The sequence below is a fragment of the Pristiophorus japonicus genome, chromosome 9, assembly GCF_044704955.1.
Source record: "Pristiophorus japonicus isolate sPriJap1 chromosome 9, sPriJap1.hap1, whole genome shotgun sequence".
Taxonomy (NCBI): Eukaryota; Metazoa; Chordata; class Chondrichthyes; family Pristiophoridae; genus Pristiophorus; species Pristiophorus japonicus.
Genome location: NC_091985.1, coordinates 59,784,252 through 59,805,163, shown reverse-complemented (window position 1 = coordinate 59,805,163; position 20,912 = coordinate 59,784,252). Strand labels below are relative to the sequence as shown.

The 20,912-nt window shown below is 44.1% G+C and overlaps 1 protein-coding gene across 1 annotated transcript in view; it reads left to right on the top strand.

The window, feature by feature from the left end:
- The window catches only part of LOC139273064 (metastasis-associated protein MTA3-like), a 355,482-nt gene that overhangs the window by 242,080 nt on the left and 92,490 nt on the right, over positions 1-20,912 (top strand). Inside the window, exons 9-11 of the mRNA XM_070889376.1 lie at positions 6,166-6,354; positions 17,203-17,277; positions 19,963-20,021. Of these exons, the coding sequence (XP_070745477.1) occupies positions 6,166-6,354; positions 17,203-17,277; positions 19,963-20,021 (323 nt within the window). The remainder of the gene's footprint in view (positions 1-6,165; positions 6,355-17,202; positions 17,278-19,962; positions 20,022-20,912) is intronic.

Here is a 20,912-nt window from a genome sequence, read left to right as displayed (position 1 = left end):
GTGAATTGGCTAGGATAGATTGGCGAATGATACTTAAGGGGTTGACTGTGGATGGGCAATCGCAGACATTTAGAGACCGCATGGATGAACTACAACATTCTTGTCTGGCGTAAAAATAAAAAAGGGAAGGTGGCTCAACCGTGGCTATCAAGGGAAATCAGGGATAGTATTAAAGCCAAGGAAGTGGCATACAAATGGCCAGAAATAGCAGCGAACCCGGGGACTGGGAGAAATTTAGAACTCAGCAGAGGAGGACAAAGGGTTTGATTAGGGCAGGGAAAATGGAGTACGAGAAGAAGCTTGCAGGGAACATTAAAACGGATTGCAAAAGTTTCTATAGCTATGTAAAGAGAAAAAGGTTAGTAAAGACAAACGTAGGTCCCCTGCAGTCAGAATCAGGGGAAGTCATAACGGGGAACAAAGAAATGGCGGACCAATTAAACAATTAGTTTGGTTCGATATTCACTGAGGAGGACACAAACAACCTTCTGGATATAAAAGGGGTCGGAGGGTCTAGTAAGGAGGAGGAACTGAGGGAAATCCTTATTAGTCGGGAAATTGTGTTGGGGAAATTGATGGGATTGAAGGCCGATAAATCCCCAGGGCCTGATGGACTGCATCCCAGAGTACTTAAGGAAGTGGCCTTGGAAATAGTGGATGCATTGACAGTCATTTTCCAACATTCCATTGACTCTGGATCAGTTCCTATGGAGTGGAGGGTAGCCAATGTAACCCCACTTTTTAAAAAAAGGAGGGAGAGAGAAAACAGGGAATTATAGACCGGTCAGCCTGACATCGGTAGTGGGTAAAATGATGGAATCAATTATTAAGGATGTCATAGCAGTGCATTTGGAAAGAGGTGATATGATAGGTCCAAGTCAGCATGGATTTGTGAAAGGGAAATCATGCTTGACAAATCTTCTGGAATTTTTTGAGGATGTTTCCAGTAGAGTGGACAAGGGAGAATCAGTTGATGTGGTATATTTTGACTTTCAGAAGGCTTTCGACAAGGTCCCACACAAGAGATTAATGTGCAAAGTTAAAGCACATGGGATTGGGGGTAGTGTGCTGACATGGATTGAGAACTGGTTGTCAGACAGGAAGCAAAGAGTAGGAGTAAATGGGGACTTTTCAGAATGGCAGGCAGTGACTCGTGGGGTACCGCAAGGTTCTGTGCTGGGGCCCCAGCTGTTTACACTGTACATTAATGATTTAGACGAGGGGATTAAATGTAGTATCTCCAACTTTGCGGATGACACTAAGTTGGGTGGCAGTGTGAGCTGCGAGGAGGATGCTATGAGGCTGCAGAGCGACTTGGATAGGTTAGGTGAGTGGGCAAATGCATGGCAGATGAAGTATAATGTGGATAAATGTGAGGTTATCCACTTTGATGGTAAAAACAGAGAGACAGACTATTATCTGAATGGTGACAGATTAGGAAAAGGGGAGGTGCAAAGAGACCTGGGTGTCATGGTACATCAGTCATTGAAGGTTGGCATGTAGGTACAGCAGGCGGTTAAGAAAGCAAATGGCATGTTGGCCTTCATAGCAAGGGGATTTGAGTACAGGGGCAGGGAGGTGTTGCTACAGTTGTACAAGGCCTTGCTGAGGCCACACCTGGAGTATTGTGTACAGTTTTGGTCTCCTAACCTGAGGAAGGGCATTCTTGCTATTGAGGGAGTGCAGCGAAGGTTCACCAGACTGATTCCCGGGATGGCGGGACTGACCTATCAAGAAAGACTGGATCAACTGGGCTTGTATTCACTGGAGTTCAGAAGAATGAGAGGGGACCTCATAGAAACGTTTAAAATTCTGACGGGGTTAGACAGGTTAGATGCAGGAAGAATGTTCCCAATGTTGGGGAAGTCCAGAACCAGGGGACACAGTCTAAGGATAAGGGGGAAGCCATTTAGGACCGAGATGAGGAGAAACCTCTTCACCCAGAGAGTGGTGAACCTGTGGAATTCTCTACCACAGAAAGTTGTTGAGGCCAATTCACTAAATATATTCAAAAAGGAGTTAGATGAAGTCCTTACTACTAGGGGAATCAAGGGGTATGGTGAGAAAGCAGGAATGGGGTGCTGAAGTTGCATGTTCAGCCATGAACTCATTGAATGGCGGTGCAGGCTAGAAGGGCCGAATGGCCTACTCCTGCACCTATTTTCTATGTTTCTATGTTTCTAAAGATGTATTTCTTTGTTCGTAGTAATGAATTCATTGTTGCCGTGGCACTTTGTAAGGATGTGACGCTTACTTCTCCCATGATTTTCTGTCATTGATTTCGAAGAGAGAAAAAAACAAATAGATTTCTTCAAATAGAAACCAATTTCTGTTTTCTTTTGTACCTTTTGTTAAGAGATTGTGCTGTCTTCAAAACATAGGACGGACCCTCAGTGCAACTTAAGAAGCATAAAATTCATTTCAAATTGCCTTTTCTTTCAAAATGCTATCTTCGGGAAGAAACCTTTTATATAATTTTCAAAGATCTACTTAGGTGTTTGTATTTCATTGTAGAGTTCATTGTAAGTATGTGGCTTTCAGAGTACAGTTTCTGTTGAATTAACTATTTTCAGGTAACATTGGACTAAAAGAGCATCTGCAAAACTGCTTCTAGTCTGTGTCCTTCATTTTGCAAACCAAATGATTTTCTGTGAGGCAATGTCTCTTTAAACTTGGGCAGATATTCTCTTGCTTATTACTCTGATATAGCAGTCGAGCTTTCAAAAATCAAAAACAGAAAAAGGCTGGGAACACTCAGCAGGTCAAGCAGCATCTGTGGAGAAACAGAAATCAGTCAGTCGATGTTTCAGGTCGAAGACCCATCCTCGAAACTGGAATATGTTACAGATGAATAGCATTTGAAAAGGATCAAAACAAGGGAAAGGGGAAAAAACACGCACTGGAAAAGCAGTAGAATGACCTGTGAAGTGCTTGTGTGAAGAACCAGAGATGGTTAAATGGTAGAAGTGATATTAGCAGAAGACAAAAGGAGACATAATGGGCCCAAGTTTCCACATGATAAAAAATGGGCGCCCCTCCGAGCTGGGCGCCCGTTTTTCGCGCCTAAAACGGCGCCGGAAAAAAAACGAGCGATTCTGGAGCGCTTTGCAGCTCCTTGTCTGCTTGGCGTGGCGCCCAGGGGGGCGGAGCCTACACTCCTGCCGATTTTGTAAGTTTGAGGGGGCGGGTACTATTTAAATTAGTTTTTTTCCTGCCGGCAACGCTGCACGTGCGCGTTGGAGCGTTCACACATGCTCAGTGTGAAAAAAACATTGGCACTCGGCCATTTTTATAGTTCTTTGTAGCTGTTTAGTTTTTGAACATTTTTTCATAAAAGTACATTGCCATCAGCACAGAGGCTTCTTGTAGCAGTGAGAAGGGTGCAGGAAGCCTCAGAAAGTTGAGGCAGCCGTTTCCCGACGACCTCCCCCTTTTGCCGTCGGGAAATGGCTCCTCAATTTCTGAGGCTTCCTGCAGCCTTCTCTCTTTCCCGCCAGCCGTCTGGAACGGCTCCATTCCCTTCCCCCCCCCTCACCGCGTTCGGTAGGCTCCCTCCCTCCCGCATTCGGTCGGCTCCCTCCCCCCGCCCGCGTTCGGTCGGCTCCCTTCCCTCCCCCCCACCCCCGCGTTCGGTCGGCTCTTTCCCCCCCCCGCGTTCGGTAGGCGCCCACCCGCGTTCGGTCGGCTCTCTCCCTCCCGCATTCATCGGCTCTCTCCTGCCCCCCACGCGTTCGTCGGCTCCCTTCCCTTCCCTTCCCTCCCCCCCCCCCCTCCCCCCCCCGCGTTCGGTGGCTCCCTCCCTCCCCGGCCCGTGTTCGGTCGGCTCCCTCCTCCTCCTCCTCTTCCCCCCCCCGGCCCGCGTTCAGTCGGCTCCCTCCTCTCTCTCCCCTCCCCCCCCTGCCCCCCCTGCCCCCCCAGCCCACGTTCGGTCGGCTCCCTCCTCCTCCCCCGCCCCCGGCCCGCGTTCGGTCGGCTCCCCCGTTTTGTGAGGCTTGCTGCAGCGTTCTCCCTGGCTGAAGCACTTTCACACAGGTAGGAAGATGGTTTATTTAATCTTTTCTTTGCTTATAAATGTTTATTCAGGTTTGATTTATTTGTATAAGTATAAATAAGGATTTATTGTAGAATTTAATGAGTTCCCTTTCCCCCCCCCCTCGTTCTGGACGCCTGATTTGTAACCTGCGCCTGATTTTTTAAATGTGTAGAACAGGTTTTTTCAGTTCTACAGAAATCTTCACGTGCTCCATTCTACTTTAGTTTGGAGTACATTTTCACTGTGGAAACTTTCAAATCAGGCGTCAGTGGCCGGACACGCCCCCTTTTGAAGAAAAAATTCTGTTCCAAAGTAGAACTGTTCTACCTGACTAGAACTGCAGAAAAAAAAATGTGGAGAATTGCAAATTCTAAGATAGTCCGTTCTCCACCAGTTGCTCCTAAAAATCAGGCGCAAATCATGTGGAAACTTGGGCCCAATGAGAGAACTCAAAAAAATAAAGCACATATGCAAGACCTAGACAGAGTGTGTGTGAATAGCTGAAAAAGAATAGGTAGAAAGGGAAGCATGAAAAACTGACAGGGAGAACAGACTCCAGTGTCCCAGGAGTCTGGTGGAAGAAATAAAGCAGGTTGACACCTTGGATGCTGACCTTCCTGCTAGTAGAGTTCTGATTCGGAGTTCCCACCTCAAGTATCAACCTGCATCTCACATTGCCAGCACCTACTGTCCCAAAGAGGAAATGGGAACTGTAATTTTGGTTTTAAGTTGTTAAAGACTGTTAAGGCCAGAGGGCTGCAAAATGCCTAATGAAAAGATGAGGTCCTGTTCCTCGAGCTTACATTGAGATTCTTTGGAACAGTGTAGAAGGCCACAACCAGAGAGGTCATAATTTCATAATTTGTAAACAACATAATTAAACTTGTCTACCTTGATGCCTTTCATGTATTTCATATGCCTCTGAATATCTCAGAAGACTGCTCAATTCACTGAACACCAAGCAAAGAAGCTCAACCACAGAGCAGACTTCTAATGTGTGCAAAGGTCACACTGGTTGACTATGGCACCCAAAATGCACCAGTATTAATGTGCTTAGCAATCTGGTAGACTACGGTCCTCGAATGCAGATTAAAGCTTCCTCTTCTCAGTATAATATAATCATGGACAAGTAGGCTTATAAACAGGAAATCATGCTTACTCAGTGAATGACAAGTCTTGCTGCCAGTTTTTTAAAAAATTTGGTGATGTAAAGACCAGTTTTATGATTGAAAAACAAATAAAACCTTCTGATTGCAAATCTGATCCAAGAAAATAAAATTTGCAGAGCAGCTTCCACCATAATTTGTTATTGTCCCGGTGCTATTGAAGTCCCTCTCACCTCAACAACTCCTCTGCTGTACTCCACTACCCAATGCTTTCCAACTGCTTGCTTCTCGCAGGGATGGCTGGACTGACATATGAGGAGAGACTGGATCAACTAGGCCTTTATCCACTGGAGTTTAGAAGGATGAGAGGGGATCTCATAGAAACATAGGATTCTGACAGGACTGGACAGGTAAAATGCGGGAAGAATGTTCCCGATGTTGGGGAAGTCCAGAACCAGGGGACATAGTCTTAGGATAAGAGGTAGGCCCTTTAGGACTAAGATGAGGAGAAACTTCTTCACTCAGAGTTGTTGATGCCAGTTCATTGGATATATTCAAGAGGGAGTTAGATATGACTCTTACGGCTAAAGGGATCAAGGGATATGGAGAGAAAGCAGGAAAGGGGTACTGAGGGAATGATCAGCCATGATCTTATTGAATAGTGGTGCAGGCTCGAAGTGCCAAATGGCCTACTCCTGCACCTATTTTTTTATGTTTGTTATGCTTCACTCCCCCATTCCCTGTTGTGCCCTGCCTCTGACCATCTCACCCTGTGCTCGCATCCCAGCTATCCTGTACTCCATTCCTTAGCCTCTAAGGTGCACTGTTCTCTAGCTTGGAATGAGATCATGTTTATCAAAACCTCACTTCATGCCAGACAAACTGTGAGCAATGCCATGAGAGATCAGATAGCATAATTACATAATCCTATTTTATTTTTACACAGTGCATCATAACAGAAGTCTAAACTTCCTTCTTTTGTACCATTTATGGTATTTACCTTTTAATTTTATTTTCTTCCATTAGTTCCATGCCATGGACACGTTGCACAAGCACAACTATGACTTGACAAATGCAATCAGCATCTTGGTACCACAGGGTGGTCCTGTTCTCTGCAGAGATGAAATGGAAGAATGGTCAGCATCTGAAGCTAGCCTTTTTGAAGAGGCATTGGAAAAGTACGGCAAGGATTTCAATGACATACGACAAGATTTTGTAAGCACATCAGAGCTTTTATTCTACAGATTGTTGATGCATTGAGAGAGATTAGGTAGCAATGTAGGAATGGGATTCTTTCATATACAGGACAACTCATCATGCACCTTGCTCTGATGCCATGAACGATTCATCTCTGAGCTGTAAGGGTCCTACATGATAAAAGGGTGTCTGCTCTTTGGAGCTCAATGCATTCTTGTGAGTAAGAAAAAGGGAATTAGAAGAAAGTGGAAAAAGAGAAACAAACCAGATTTATTTTGTGAAAGAAGTGTTTATAAATGTTACATTATTCAGAGATCTATATTTTCAGGAATAGGTTCTATTCCTATATCTCTGGCTCTTTCTCCACTTTTGAACACCTTGCCTTTTACTATCCTGCCCATCTCTCCTTGAGAATCCTCCTCATCTACCATCCAACTAAACCCTCTCAATCGTTTCCTCATTTAATTCTCTTTCCTTTTTCCTTGGTCTCTGCTCCTTATGACTCCTTATCTTCGGTTATTTCACTCTTCACCTTAACTTCCACTCTCCCGCTTCCACTGCTTTCCTTTCCCTTCATGCTTCATTCAAGCACACCTTCCACGTTGACTCCCTCACCTACATGCAAGGTCACCCCTTGGACCTTCTCACAAAGTGCTTTGAGATTTCTATCGCAGATTAGAATGCTTTCAAACCACTTTCTCATTTCCTTCCTTGTATACCAACTTTATTTGTACTCTTGTGAAGAACTATCCTCTAACTCTCAAATTTACCCTCCCTTTTCTTTGGCCTTTCATCTGCCATGATATTGTCACCTTCACAGATCATTTCCGTAATTGCCGTGCCTCTACCTTCAAGGTCTTATCCTCGCTATTTCTCATGCAGCATCCACTTATGTGCCCGCTCTCCCAGTACAACAGCCAACTTCATGGTTTCAAATTCACAGATTAAGGGCTAGAAATTGCATAGCGCCACGTTTGAGGCGATAACTTTTGCGGGAGTGCAAAAGTATCGCTGGGCGCTACCCAATTCTAACAGATACAAACTTCCAGTTTAACTAAATGAAACATAGGAAATAGGTGCAGGAGTAGGCCTTTCGAGCCTGCACCGCCATTCAATAAGATCATGGCTGATCATTCCCTCTGTACCCCTTTCCTGCTTTCTCTCCATACCCCTCTTTCGGGTACCATCACGTACGCTCGTGCTCCACCTCCCCACCGGAACGGGTGAGACGGGCCGGTGATGCGCCTGTCGCACGGGGCGGCGGGATCCCACCTAGGTTGACCCGCGCCGACCTTCACTTTAATTGCGCCCTGGGGTTTTGTGACATCCTTTGACTCGTGCACGTGGTAGACTCCTTGGTTTGCTTTCCAAAGGAAGTGCTACCACTTCCTTTGGAAAACTAAACCAGGCAAGAGGGGTGGTAGCGGCAGAGCGCTGCCCAATGTCCAGTGCAGCGCTGCAGGGAAATGAGGCTCTTTCCCTCCCTGAAAGGGAAAGGGCCATTGCTGCAGGCTCTGCAAGAATTCAAATCCCCTGCTCACCGACAGCACCTGGGATCTGCGATGATTAGCTCTAAACACTCTTAACAGAAAATGTTATAAAAGTGACTTGAGGGCTGAATAACATTTTTTCCCCTACCTCGCCGGCAATCCCTTGAAATACCACTTCCGAAGTGGCTGGCCTACCATACAACTCCTCCTGCAGCTGCCGTTGTTGACGTCCGGTGATGCTGCAGTTGACAGAACCGAAGTTTGCATCTGGGGCGGTACCGGGGCACTGCACACCAGATGACGTCATGATATCCGGGGCACAAGAGATTGTGGCGTTAGGGTTTACCACCGCCACTAACCTGCAAGGCAAGTTCGTGGGTGGCGGTACTCTCACCATGCCCGGTTGCAGAGCCGGTAATGCCCCGTTATCGTCCCCCTGAGGAGCTAATGGGAGGTGTAAAGGAGGCCAATTTCTCCCCTATAAGTTTAATTGTACCCAGCATGTGACCAATATGGTATTTCAGCCCCATTTCACTTGAACAAGATTCACTGTCATTCCTTCTCATTGGCTAAATTCTGCCTACTATTCCAAAATTACCATAGGCAAATAGAAGCAACTCTAATTTCCAATATCCCATGAGCAACTATTTCCTCTGTCCTCCCCACTCCCTCCATTTTTTCATGTCCAAAATAAAGGCTACGAAGAAGAGCACATCTGCCCTCATCGTACCTCTTCGATTCTGATCCCTTGCCTCGTTCACCTTGCAAAATGTCTGGCTATCTAAACTTTTTCTTATTTTTTTCTATCTTCTGACTTTACCAAATTCATTTTGCAACCCACAACTGGATCTTTTGACCTTTTCACCCAACATCTAACCACCCAACTTCGCTTCCTTTCTTGCTGATATCAACCGATCTCTATCCCCTGACATTGTTCCCACCTTCTGCAAAACACCTCCATTATCATTTTTTCAAAAAACCCAACTTGAACCCCTCCATCCTCACGAATCGCTGCCCTAATTCAATTCAACTTTTGCTCTGGAAAGTCCTTGAATGCATCATTGTGTTACAACTATATAAGAACATAAGAAATAGGAACAGGAGTAGGCCATACAGCCCCTTGAGTCTGCTCCGCCATTCAATAAGATCATGGTTGATCTGATCATGGACTCAGCTCCACTTCCCCGCCCGCTCCCCATAACCCCTTATCCCCTTATCGCTCAAGAAACTGTCTACTTCTGTCTTAAATTTATTCAATGTCCCAGCTTCCACAGCTCTCCGAAGCAGAAAATTCCACAGATTTACAACCCTCTGAGAGAAGAAATTCCTCCTCATCTCTGTTTTAAATGGGCGGCCCCTTATTCTAAGATCATGCCCTCTAGTCCTAGTCTCCCCCATCAGTTGAAACATCCTCTCTGCATCCACCTTGTCAAGCCCCCTCATAATCTTATACGTTTCGATAAGATCACCTCTCATTCTTCTGAATTCCAATGAGTAGAGGTCCAACCTATTCAACCTTTCCTCATAAGTCAACCCACTCATCCCTGGAATCAACCTAGTGAACCTTCTCTGAACTGCCTCCAAAGCAAGTATATCCTTTCGTAAATATGGAAATCAAAACTGCACACAGTATTTCAGGTGTGGCCTCACCAATATCTTGTATAGCTGCAGCACGACTACCCTGCTTTTATACTCCATCCCCTTTGCAATAAAGGTCAAGATACCATTGGCCTTCCTGATCACTTGCTGGACCTGCATACTAATATTTTGTGTTACATGCACAAGTACCCCAGGTCCCACTGTACTGCAGCACTTTGCAATCTTTCTCCATTTAAATAATAACTTGCTCTTTGATTTTTTTCTGCCAAAGTGCATGACCTCACACTTTGCAAAATTATACTCAATCTGCCAAATTTTTGCCCACTCACTTAGCCTGTCTGTCCTTTTGCAGATTTGTTGTGTCCTCCTCACACATTGCTTTGCCTCCCATCTTTGTATTGTCAGCAAACTTGGCTACGTTACACTCAATCCCTTCTTCCAAGTCGTTAATATAGACTGTAAATAGCAGCACCCCACTAGTTACTGCTTGCCAACCAGAGAATGAACCATTTATCCCGACTGTTTTCTGTTAGTTAGCCAGTCCTCTATCCATGCTAATATATTACCCCCAATCCCGTGAACTTTTATCTTGTGCAGTAACCTTTTATGTGGCACCTTGTGAAATGCCTTCTGGAAGTCCAAATACACCACATCCACTGGTTTCCCTTTATCCACCCTGTTTGTTACATCCTCAAAGAACTCCAGCAAATTTGTCAAACATGACTTTCTCTTCATAAATCCATGCTGACTCTGCCTGACCGAATGTTACTTATCCACATGTCCTGCTACTGCTTCTTTAATAATGGACTCCCAACATTTTCCCCAACCACAGATGTTAGGCTAACTGGTCTATAGTTTCCTGCTTTTTGTCTGCCTCCTTTTTAAAATAGGGGCATTACATTTGCAGTTTTCCAATCTGCTGGGACCTCCCCAGAATCCAGAGAATTTTGATAAATTACAACCAATGCATCCACAATCCCTGCCGCTACTTCTCTTAAGACCCTAGGGTACAAGCCATCAGGTACAGGGGATTTATCTGCCTTTAGTCCCATTATCTTAATGAGTACCACCTCCTTAGTGATTGTGATTGTGTTAAGTTCCTCCCCTCCTATAGCCCCTTGACTATCTACTGTTGGGATATTGTTAGTGTCCTCTACCGTAAAGACTGATACAAAATATTTGTTCAGAGTTTCTGTCATCTCTATGTTCCCCATTACTAGTTCCCCCGTCTCATCCTCTAAAGGACCAATATTTACTTCAGCTACTCTTTTCCTTTTTATATACCTATAGAAACTCTTGCTATCTGTTTTTATATTTTGTGCTAGTTTACTTTCATTGGGCCCAAGTTTCCACATGATTTGCGCCTGATTTTTAGGAGCAACTGGTGGAGAACGGACTATCTTAGAAATCGCAATTCTCCACATTTTTTTTTCTGCAGTTCTAGTCAGGTAGAACAGTTCTACTTTGGAACAGAATTTTTTCTTCAAAAGGGGGCGTGTCCGGCCACTGACGCCTGATTTGAAAGTTTCCACAGTGAAAACGTACTCCAAACTAAAGTAGAATGGAGCAAGTGAAGATTTTTGTAGAACTGAAAAAACCTGTTCTACACATTAAAAAATCAGGCGCAGGTTACAAATTAGGCGTCCAGAACGAGATGGGGGGGGGGGGGGAAGGGAAGTCATTAAATTCTATAATAAATCCTTATTTATACTTATACAAATAAATCCAACCTGAATAAACATTTATAAGCAAAGAACAGATTAAATAAACCATCTTCCTACCTGTGTGAAAGTGCTTCAGCCAGGGAGAATTCTGCAGCCGTTCGTGCCGCTGAGCGGGAGGGGGGTGGGGGGGGGGGGAGAGAAAGCCGTTCGTGCCGCTGAGCGGGAGGGGGGTGGGGGGGGGGGAGAGAAAGCGGTTTATTGTTGTGGAGGGGAGGGAGGGGAAGGAGACAGCGGCTTGTAGCCGTGGAGGGAGGGGAAGGAAACAGCGTCTTGTTGCCGTGGAGAGAGGGGAGGGAGGGGAAGGAGACAGCGGCTTGTTGCCGTGGAGGGAGGGAAGGGAGGGGAAGGAGAGAGCCGTTTGTTGCCGCGGAGGGGAGGGAGGGGAAGGAGACAGTGAGAAGGGTAGCCTCTGTGCTGATAGCAATGTGATTTTATTAAAAAATGTTCAAAAATTAAACAGCTACAAAGAACTACAAAAATGGCCGAGTGCCAATGTTTTTTCACACTGAGCATGCGCGAATGCTGCAACGAGCACGCGCAGCGTTGCCGGCAGGAAAAAAACTAATTTAAATAGTACCCGCCCCCTCCCACTTACAAAATCGGCGCGAGTGTAGACTCCGCCCCCCTGGGCGCCGCGCCAAACAGACAAGGAGCTGCAAAGCGCTCGAGAATAGCGCGTTTTTTTTCTGGCGCCGTCTTAGGCGCGAAAAACGGGCACCCAGCTCGGAGGGGCGCCTGTTTTTTATCCTGTGGAAACTTGGGCCCATAGTCTCTTCCCTTGCTTAATCATTTTTTTAGTCGTTCTTTGCTGGGTTTTAAAAGCTTCTCAGTCCTCTGTCCTCCCAGTAGTTTTGACCACTTTGTATGCCCTTGTTTTTAATTGAAAATACTGTCCTTTATTTCTTTAGTTAGCCATGGATGGCTATCTTTTCTCTTGTACTCTTTTCTCCTCACTGGAATATATTTTTCTTGAGAGTTGTGAATGTACACCACTGTTCTTTAACCGTCCTACACTTTAATCTATTTTCCAGTCCACTTTACCCAACTCTGCCCTCATACCTTCATAGTCTCCTTTATTTATGCCCACCTCCTACGTCTGTTTGAGTCCCAGTTTAGTTTATACCCTGCCCACAATAAAGAGACTTCTTGTCATAGAAACATAGAAAATAGGTGCAGGAGTAGGCCATTCGGCCCTTCGAGCCTGGTATCCTGCTATCTCGCCATGCCCCTTGATCCCCCTAGTAGTAAGGACTACATCTAACTCCTTTTTGAATATATTTAGTGAATTGGTCTCAACAACTTTCTGTGGTAGAGAATTCCACAGGTTCACCACTCTCTGGGTGAAGAAGTTTCTTCTCATCTCGGTCCTAAATGGCTTACCCCTTATCCTGAGACTGTGACCCCTGGTTCTGGACTTCCCCAACATTGGGAACATTCTTCCTGCATCTAACCTGTCTAAACCCGTCAGAATTTTAAACGTTTCTATGAGGTCCCCTCTCATTCTTTTGAACTCCAGTGAATACAAGCCCAGTTGATCCAGTCTTTCTTGATAGGTCAGTCCCGCCATCCCGGGAATCAGTCTGGCGAACCTTCGCTGCACTCCCTCAATAGCAAGAATGTCCTTCCTCAAGTTCGGAGACCAAAACTGTACACAATACTCCAGGTGTGGCCTCACCAAGGCCCTATACAACTGTAGTAACATGTCCCTGCCCCTGTACTCAAATCCCCTCGCTATGAAGGCCAACATGCCATTTGCTTTCTTAACCGCCTGCTGTACCTACATGCCAACCTTCAATGACTGATGTACCATGACACCCAGGTCTTGTTGCACCTCTCCTTTTGCTAATCTGTCACCATTCAGATAATAGTCTGTCTCTCTGTTTTTACCACCAAAGTGGATAACCTCACATTCATCCACATTATACTTCATCTGCCATGCATTTGCCCACTCACCTAACCTATCCAAGTCACTCTGCAGCCTCATAGCATCCTCCTCGCAGCTCACACTGCCACCCAACTTAGTGTCATCCGCAAATTTGGATACTACATTTAATCCCCTCGTCTAAATCATTAATGTACAATGTAAACAGCTGGGGCCCCAGCACAGAACCTTGCAGTACCCCACTGCCTGCCATTCTGAAAAGTACTCATTTTACTCCTACTCTTTGCTTCCTGTCTGCCAACCAGTTCTCAATCCACGTCAGCACACTACCCCCAATCCCATGTGCTTTAACTTTGCACATTAATCTCTTGTGTGGGACCTTGTCAAAAGCCTTCTGAAAGTCCAAATACACCACATCAACTGGTTCCCCCTTGTCCACTCTACTGGAAACATCCTCAAAAAATTCCAGAAGATTTGTCAAGCATGATTTCCCTTTCACAAATCCATGCTGACTTGGACCTATCATGTCACCTCTTTCCAAATGTGCTGCTATGGCATCCTTAATAATTGATTCCATCATTTTACCCACTACCGATGTCAGGCTAACCGGTCTATAATTCCCTGTTTTCTCTCCCTCTCCTTTTTTAAAAAAAGTGGTGTTACATTGGCTACCCTCCACTCCATAGGAACTGATCCAGAGTCTATGGAATGTTGGAAAATGACTGTCAATGCATCCGCTATTTCCAAGGCCACCTCCTTAAGTACTCTGGGATGCAGTCCACCCAGGCCCTGGGGATTTATCGGCCTTCAATCCCATCAATTTCCCCAACACAATTTCCCGACTAATAAGGATTTCCCTCAGTTCCTCCTTCTTACTAGACCCTCTGACCCTTTTTATATCCGGAAGGTTATTTGTGTTCTCCTAAGTGAATACCGAACCAAAGTACTTGTTCAATTGATCTACCATTTCTTTGTTCCCAGTTATGACTTCCCCTGATTCTGACTGCAGGGGACCTACGTTTGTCTTTACTAACCTTTTTCTCTTTACATATCTATGGAAGCTTTTGCAGTTCGTCTTAATGTTCCCTGCAATCTTCCTCTCGTACTCTATTTTCCCTGCCCTAATCAAACCCTTTGTCCTCCTCTGCTGAGTTCTAAATTTCTCCCAATCCCCGGGTTCGCTGCTATTTCTGGCCAATTTGTATGCCACTTCCTTGGCTTTAATACTATCCCTGATTTCCCTTGATAGCCACGGTTGAGCCACCTTCCCTTTTTTATAATTACGCCAGACAGGGATGTACAATTGTTGTCATCCATCCATGCGGTCTCTAAATGTCTGCCATTGCCCATCCATTGTCAACCCCTTAAGTATCATTCACCAATCTATCCTAGCCAATTCACGCCTCATACCTTCAAAGTTACCCTTCTTTAAGTTCCGGACCATGGTCTCTGAATTAACTGTTTCATTCTCCATCCTAATGTAGAATTCCACCATATTATGGTCACTCTTCCCCAAGGGGCCTCGCACAACAAGATTGCTAATTAATCCTCTCATTACACAACACCCAGTCTAAAATGGCCTCCCCCCTAGTTGGTTCCTCGACATATTGGTCTAGAAAACCATCCCTTATGCATTCCAGGAAATCCTCCTCCACCGTATTGCTTCCAGTTTGGTTAGCCCAATCTATATGCATATTAAAGAAACCCATTATAACTGCTGCACCTTTATTGCATGCACCCCTAATTTCCTGTTTGATGCCCTCCCCAACATCACTACTACTGTTTGGAGGTCTGTACACAACTCCCACTAGCGTTTTTTGCCCTTTGGTGTTCTGCAGCTCTAAATATATAGATTCCACATCATCCAAGCTAATGTCCTTCCTAACTATTGCATTAATCTCCTCTTTAATCAGCAATGCTACTCCACCTCCTTTTCCTTTTATTCTATCCTTCCTGAATGTTGAATACCCTTGCATGTTGAGTTCCCAGCCCTGATCATCCTGGAGCCACGTCTCTGTAATCCCAATCACATCATATCTGTTAACATCTATTTGCACAGTTAATTCATCCACCTTATTACGGATACTCCTTGCATTAAGACACAAGGCCTTTAGGCTTGTTTTTTTTAACACCCTTTGTCCTTTTAGAATTATGATGTAGTGTGGCCCTTTTTGTTTCTTGCCTATGTTTACTCGGCCTTCCATTATTGCTTTTTACCTTTCTACCATCTGTTTCTGACTCCATATTACTTCGCCCTGTCTCGCTGCATAGGTTCCCATCCCCCTGCCATATTAGTTTAAACATTCCCGAACTGCATTAGCAAATGTTACCCCCAGGACATCAGTTCCAGTCCTGCCCAAGTGCAGACCTTCCCTTTTGTACAGGTCCCACTTCCCCCAGAACTGGTTCCAATGTCCCAGGAATTTGAATCCCTCCCTCTTGCACCACTGCTCAAGCCACGTATTTATTCTAACTATCCTGCTCCCTCTACTCTGATTAGAATGTAGCACTGGTAGCAATCCAGAGATTACTACCTTTGAGGTCCTACTTTTTAAATTAAACTCCTAGCTCTCTAAATTCAGCTTGTAGGATCTCTTCCCGCTTCTTACCTATATCGTTTGTACCTCCATGTACCACGACAACTGGCTCTTCACCCTCCCTCTCCAGAATGCTCTGCAGCCGCTCTGAGACATCCTTGACCCTTGCACCAGGGAGGCAACATACCAACTTGGAGTCTCGGTTGCAGCCGCAAAAACTCCTATCTATTCCCCTTACAATAGAGTCCCCTATCACTATAGCTCTCCCACTCTTTTTCCCACCCTTCTGTGCAGCAGAGCCACCAATGGTGCCATGAACCTGGCTGCTGGTGCCTTCCGCTGGTAAGTCATCTCCCCCAACAGTATCCAAAACGGTATATCTGTTTTGGAGGGAGATGACCGCAGGGGACTCCTGCACTACCTTCCTGCTCTTGCCTTGTATCTTGGTCACCCATTCACTATCTGTCCGAATCCTTACCTGCGGTGTGACCAACTCACTAAATGTGCTATCCACAACATTCTCAGCATCGCGCATGCTCCAGAGTGAGTCCATCCGCAGTTCCAGTGCCGTCATACGGTCTGTCAGGAGCTGCAGCTGGACACACTTCCCGCACACATTCCAGTGTCCCTGACTTCCCACATAGCACAAGAGGAGCATGCCATGGGTCCGAGCTCTCTTGCCATGACGTAACCCTTAAATTAATTTACTTACTAAAATTTACTTAAAACACCACACAGCTACTTAGTAGTTCGCTGCCAATTAAACCAATCTAAAAGTCAGTCTAAAAGAGAGTTATACTGACCAGTCGAACAGCCAACCGCTTACCAGCTTGGCTGTGACGTCACCTCTCGATTTCGCACCCCCTCTGTCTTTGTCTGCAGCTGGTTGGGCGGGTCTCTGGGACACCGTCTCCTACTCTCGCACTCTTTATCAGCTGCTCTAGTGTCAGCACTGGTAGGAAAAACAAGACAACACAGCACCTGCCACCCCCACTTGCCCAAACTCACCCACTTACCAAAGTCACGAATGCTGCTGCACTCCGTGCTCTGCACGAGCTGCCTCTTTTTAAACTATCTAGGTCAGATGACTCATTAGTGGTCAGTTGTTTACAGAACTGGTTTTAACTAGCTGCTAATTGCCTCCTACTGGAGTGTTACCTTGTTTTTCTCTGCCTCAATTAATTAATAACGCCCTCTGTAACTGCTGTTCACTGATCCCTTTTATTTTTGATCATTCCATCCTCCTCTAATATCGCTTCTTGGTAGTCTTATCTTCATGTCATTGTTCTCGCCAATTCCATTCATAAGTGTCCCAGTGACCACACTATATATTCTCCAGTGATTTCACTGAAGAAGGCTGCGCACCTTTTTATAGATGTTTATATCTTTTGGACCTTTTGTGTTTTAATTGAAGTCTATTTTGCTCACTATAAACCACAATTTACTATCTCCTTTCTCAACAAATTCCATGATAGGTACAATTTAACATTAAAATATGAAAAGAAAGAACTAATGTGTATTCTTCATTTTGAAAGTTTGTTTTAAAATACAGGCTAATATTCTGAAGCCATTTAGACCAGAATAATTGCTGCCTGGCTTATAGCGTAGTATGTTTGTCTATATCTTATTAATAGCTACCATGGAAATCACTCACCAGCATCATAGAATACTATTACATGTGGAAAACTACCGACAGATATGTACAACAGGTAAGACAATTATTTACCTTCATGACTACTTCTTAAACTGCTTCAAATTTTTTGAATTGATAATCATTCTGTTGAAATGCATGCTCATCACAAATTGTTCTTCGGGGGTGGGGGGGGGAAACTAGTTTATATTAAATGAAACCATTTCATACAAAGTTAAAATATCCAGAAGGAAACAATTTAAAATTGTATTCTGTAAAAATGACAGGACTAGCTTATGCTTACTGAAAGAACTTTAAGATTACAATTGTAGTAATTTCATCCTTGCAAAATTAATACACGTGTAAGGTCCTTATTTATGAAATAGTCTGTTGAGTATAATAGTGATGGTGATGGGCTGGTCAATTTTTTAAGACAGCTCAAGTTAAATAAATCATTGTTTTCTATTTCCAGGTGAGAAATTGCTAATTATACTAATTCATAATATTCAAGAGTTCCATACATCATGACAGCAAGAAATATAAAAACAGACAGTAAAAGGTATATAAAAAGGAAATGAGTAGCTAAAGTAAAAGTTGGTCCCTTAGAGAATGAGACTGGAGAATTAATAATGGGAAACAGGGAAATGGCAGAGACTTTGAACAAATATTTTGTATCGGTCTTCACGGTAGAGGACACTAAAAACATCCCAATAGTTAATAATCAAAGAGCTATTGCGGGGGGGGGCGGGGGAGAATTAAAACAATCACTATCACTAAAGATAAAGTACTAAGCAAACTAATGGGACTAAAGGTGGACGTCCCCTGGACCTGATGGCATGCATCCTAGGGTCTTAAAGGAAGTGGCTGCAGAGATAGTGGATGCATTGGTTGTAATCTACCAAAATTCTCTGAATTCTGGAGAGATCCCAGCGGACTGGAAAACTGCAAATTTAACACCTCTATTTAAGAAAGGAGGGAGTCAGAAAGCAGTAAACTACAGACCAGTTAGCCTAACATCTGTCATTGGGAAAATGCTGGAATCCATCATTAAGGAAGTAGTAGCAGGACATTCAGAAAATCATAATGCAGTCAAGCAGAGTCAGCATGGTTTTATGAAAGGGAATTCATGTTTGACAAATCTGCTGGAGTTCTTTGAGGATGTAACGAGCAGAGTGGATAAAGGAGAACCAGTTGATGTCATATATTTGGATTTCCAGAAAGCATTCGATAAGGTGCATAACCTAAGAGCTATCGGGGTTGGGGGTAATATATAGGCATGGATAGAGGATTGGCTAACTAACAGAAAACAGGGTCTCAGGATAAATCTGTCATTTTCAGGTTTGCAAACTGTAACTAATGGGGTGTCACAGGGATCAGTGCTGGGGCCTAAACTATTTACAATTTATATTAATGACTTGGATGAAGGGACCTTGTATAACGTAGCTAAATTTGCTGATGGTACAAAGATAGGTGGGAAAGCAAGTTGTGAGAATTTTGCAAAGAATCTACAAAGAGATACAGATAGGCTCAATGAGTGGGTAAAAATTTGGCAGATGGACTATAATGTGGGAAAATGTGAGGTTATCCACTTTGGTAGGAAAAATAAAAAAGCAAATTATTATTAAAATGGGGAGCGATTACACAATGCAAACAGAGGGATCTGGGGGTTCTTGTGCATGAAATGCAAAAAGTTAGCATGCAGGTACAACAAGTAATCAGGAAGGCAAATGGAATGCTGGCCTTTATACTCCCTCCCCTTTGCAATAAAAGTAGGGAAGTCTTGCTCCAACTGTACAGGGCGTCGGTAAGACCACACCTGGAATACTGCGTACAATTTTGGTCTTCTTATTTAAGGAAGGATATACTTGCATTGGAGGCAGTTCAGAGAAGGTTCACTAGATTGATTCCTGAGATGAAGGGATTGTCATATGAAGAAAGGTTGAGTAGGTTGGGCCTATACACCTTGAAGTTTAGAAGAATGAAAGGTTATATTATTGAAACATATAAGATTCTAAGGGGGCTTAATAGGGTAGATGCAGAGAGGATGTTGCGCCTCATGAGGGAATCTAGAACTAGGGGGCATAGTTTCAGAATAAGGGGTCGCCCACTTAAAACAGAAATGAGGAATTTCTTCTCAGAGGGTCGTGAATCTTTGTAATTCTCCACCCCAGAGAACTGTGAAGGTTGGGTCTTTGAATGTATTTAAGGTGGAGATAGACAGATTTTTGAATGATAAGGGAATCAAGGATTATGGGGAGCGAGCGGGGAAGTGGAATTGAGGCCAGATTCAGATCAGCCATGATCTTATTGAATAGTGGAGCAGGCTCGAGGGGCCAAATGGCCTACTCCTGCTCCTATTTCTTATGTTGTTATGACAGAGTTCCCTTGTTGATATATACGAGGGTTCATTGGTGCAGGAAAGCATTTTAGGACCAATTTTACAAAATCATGCTCCTACTCATTTTAATAGAGATTTTAATAAAATAATTGGGACTGCAGCCACAATTTACTTTGAAGGGGGATAACTTTTAAAGAAAAGTTTATGGAGCAGTGTGGTATCAAAGACTGATCTTTAAATAGGAAATCAAGAGTACGCAATCATTAATTTCATTGTGATTCCAAATAATGTAATACACTATTCATGTGGCCACATAATGAAAAATACTGCTTGGAGGCTGGAGTAACTCAGCAGAAAATTAGGTAGCACAGATCATGCTAACAGGATGATTTCCTCCTATAATTGTACTTTTTGTTTTATTTTTAGAAGCGTCTCAAGGCAGCTGAGGCAGAGAGCAAACTGAAACAGGTGTACATCCCGACATAGTAAGTGTCTGTAAACCATCCTAATAATTAAATGTTATTATGGAGATAATATTTTGTAGGTCGCAAGTTCGAAACATTGATTACAACATTTACAGAGAGCCAGAATAGCATTCTTCATTTATAAGTCTACCTCAATAAAGAATTCCCCCCGCCTCTCATTGGAGACTGGGGAATGCACGAGGCTAGAGTTGTAGGAATTCTTATATATAGTTAACTATTTAGGTATGGTTTTGGTGGGGGTTGGGGAAAATGATTGTATGGCTGGAGGAAGTTAGAGATATGGATGAGCAATGCCATCAAGGGACTTAAACATGAGGTTGAGAAATTTATATTGGAAGTAATGGGGAACTGGAAGTCAGTGCAAGTCAGCAAGGATTGTGGAGATTGGTGAGCGAGATTTGGTGTGGAGTAGTCTATGGGCAGCAGAGATTTGGAGACTGGAGGTTGAGAGAATGGACAGGATATGACAAATGTGTGGATGAGGATTTCGGCAGCAAATTAGCTGAGGCGGGGTGATGACAGGCGATGTTACAGAAGTGGCGATAAGTGGTCATTATGATGGAGAGGATTATACAGTCGGAAACTCAGCTAGAATAGGACGTCGAGGTACAAGCAATCTCATTCATCCTGATACAATGGGCAGGAGAGGGATGGAAAGGGTGCAGAGTTAGTGTCGGGATGAAGACAATGGGTTTGCTCTTCCCAACGTTGAACTGGGGGAAATTGAGACTCATCCAATACAGGATGTCAGACAGGCAGTCTATGACAAGACAGTGGAAGGATTAAGACAGGTGGTGGAGAGGTAGAATTAGGTGCAGTCAGTGTACATTTTCTAAAGATATTGTCAAGGGGCAGAATGTAGATGAGAAAGAGGAGATGCCCAAGGATATA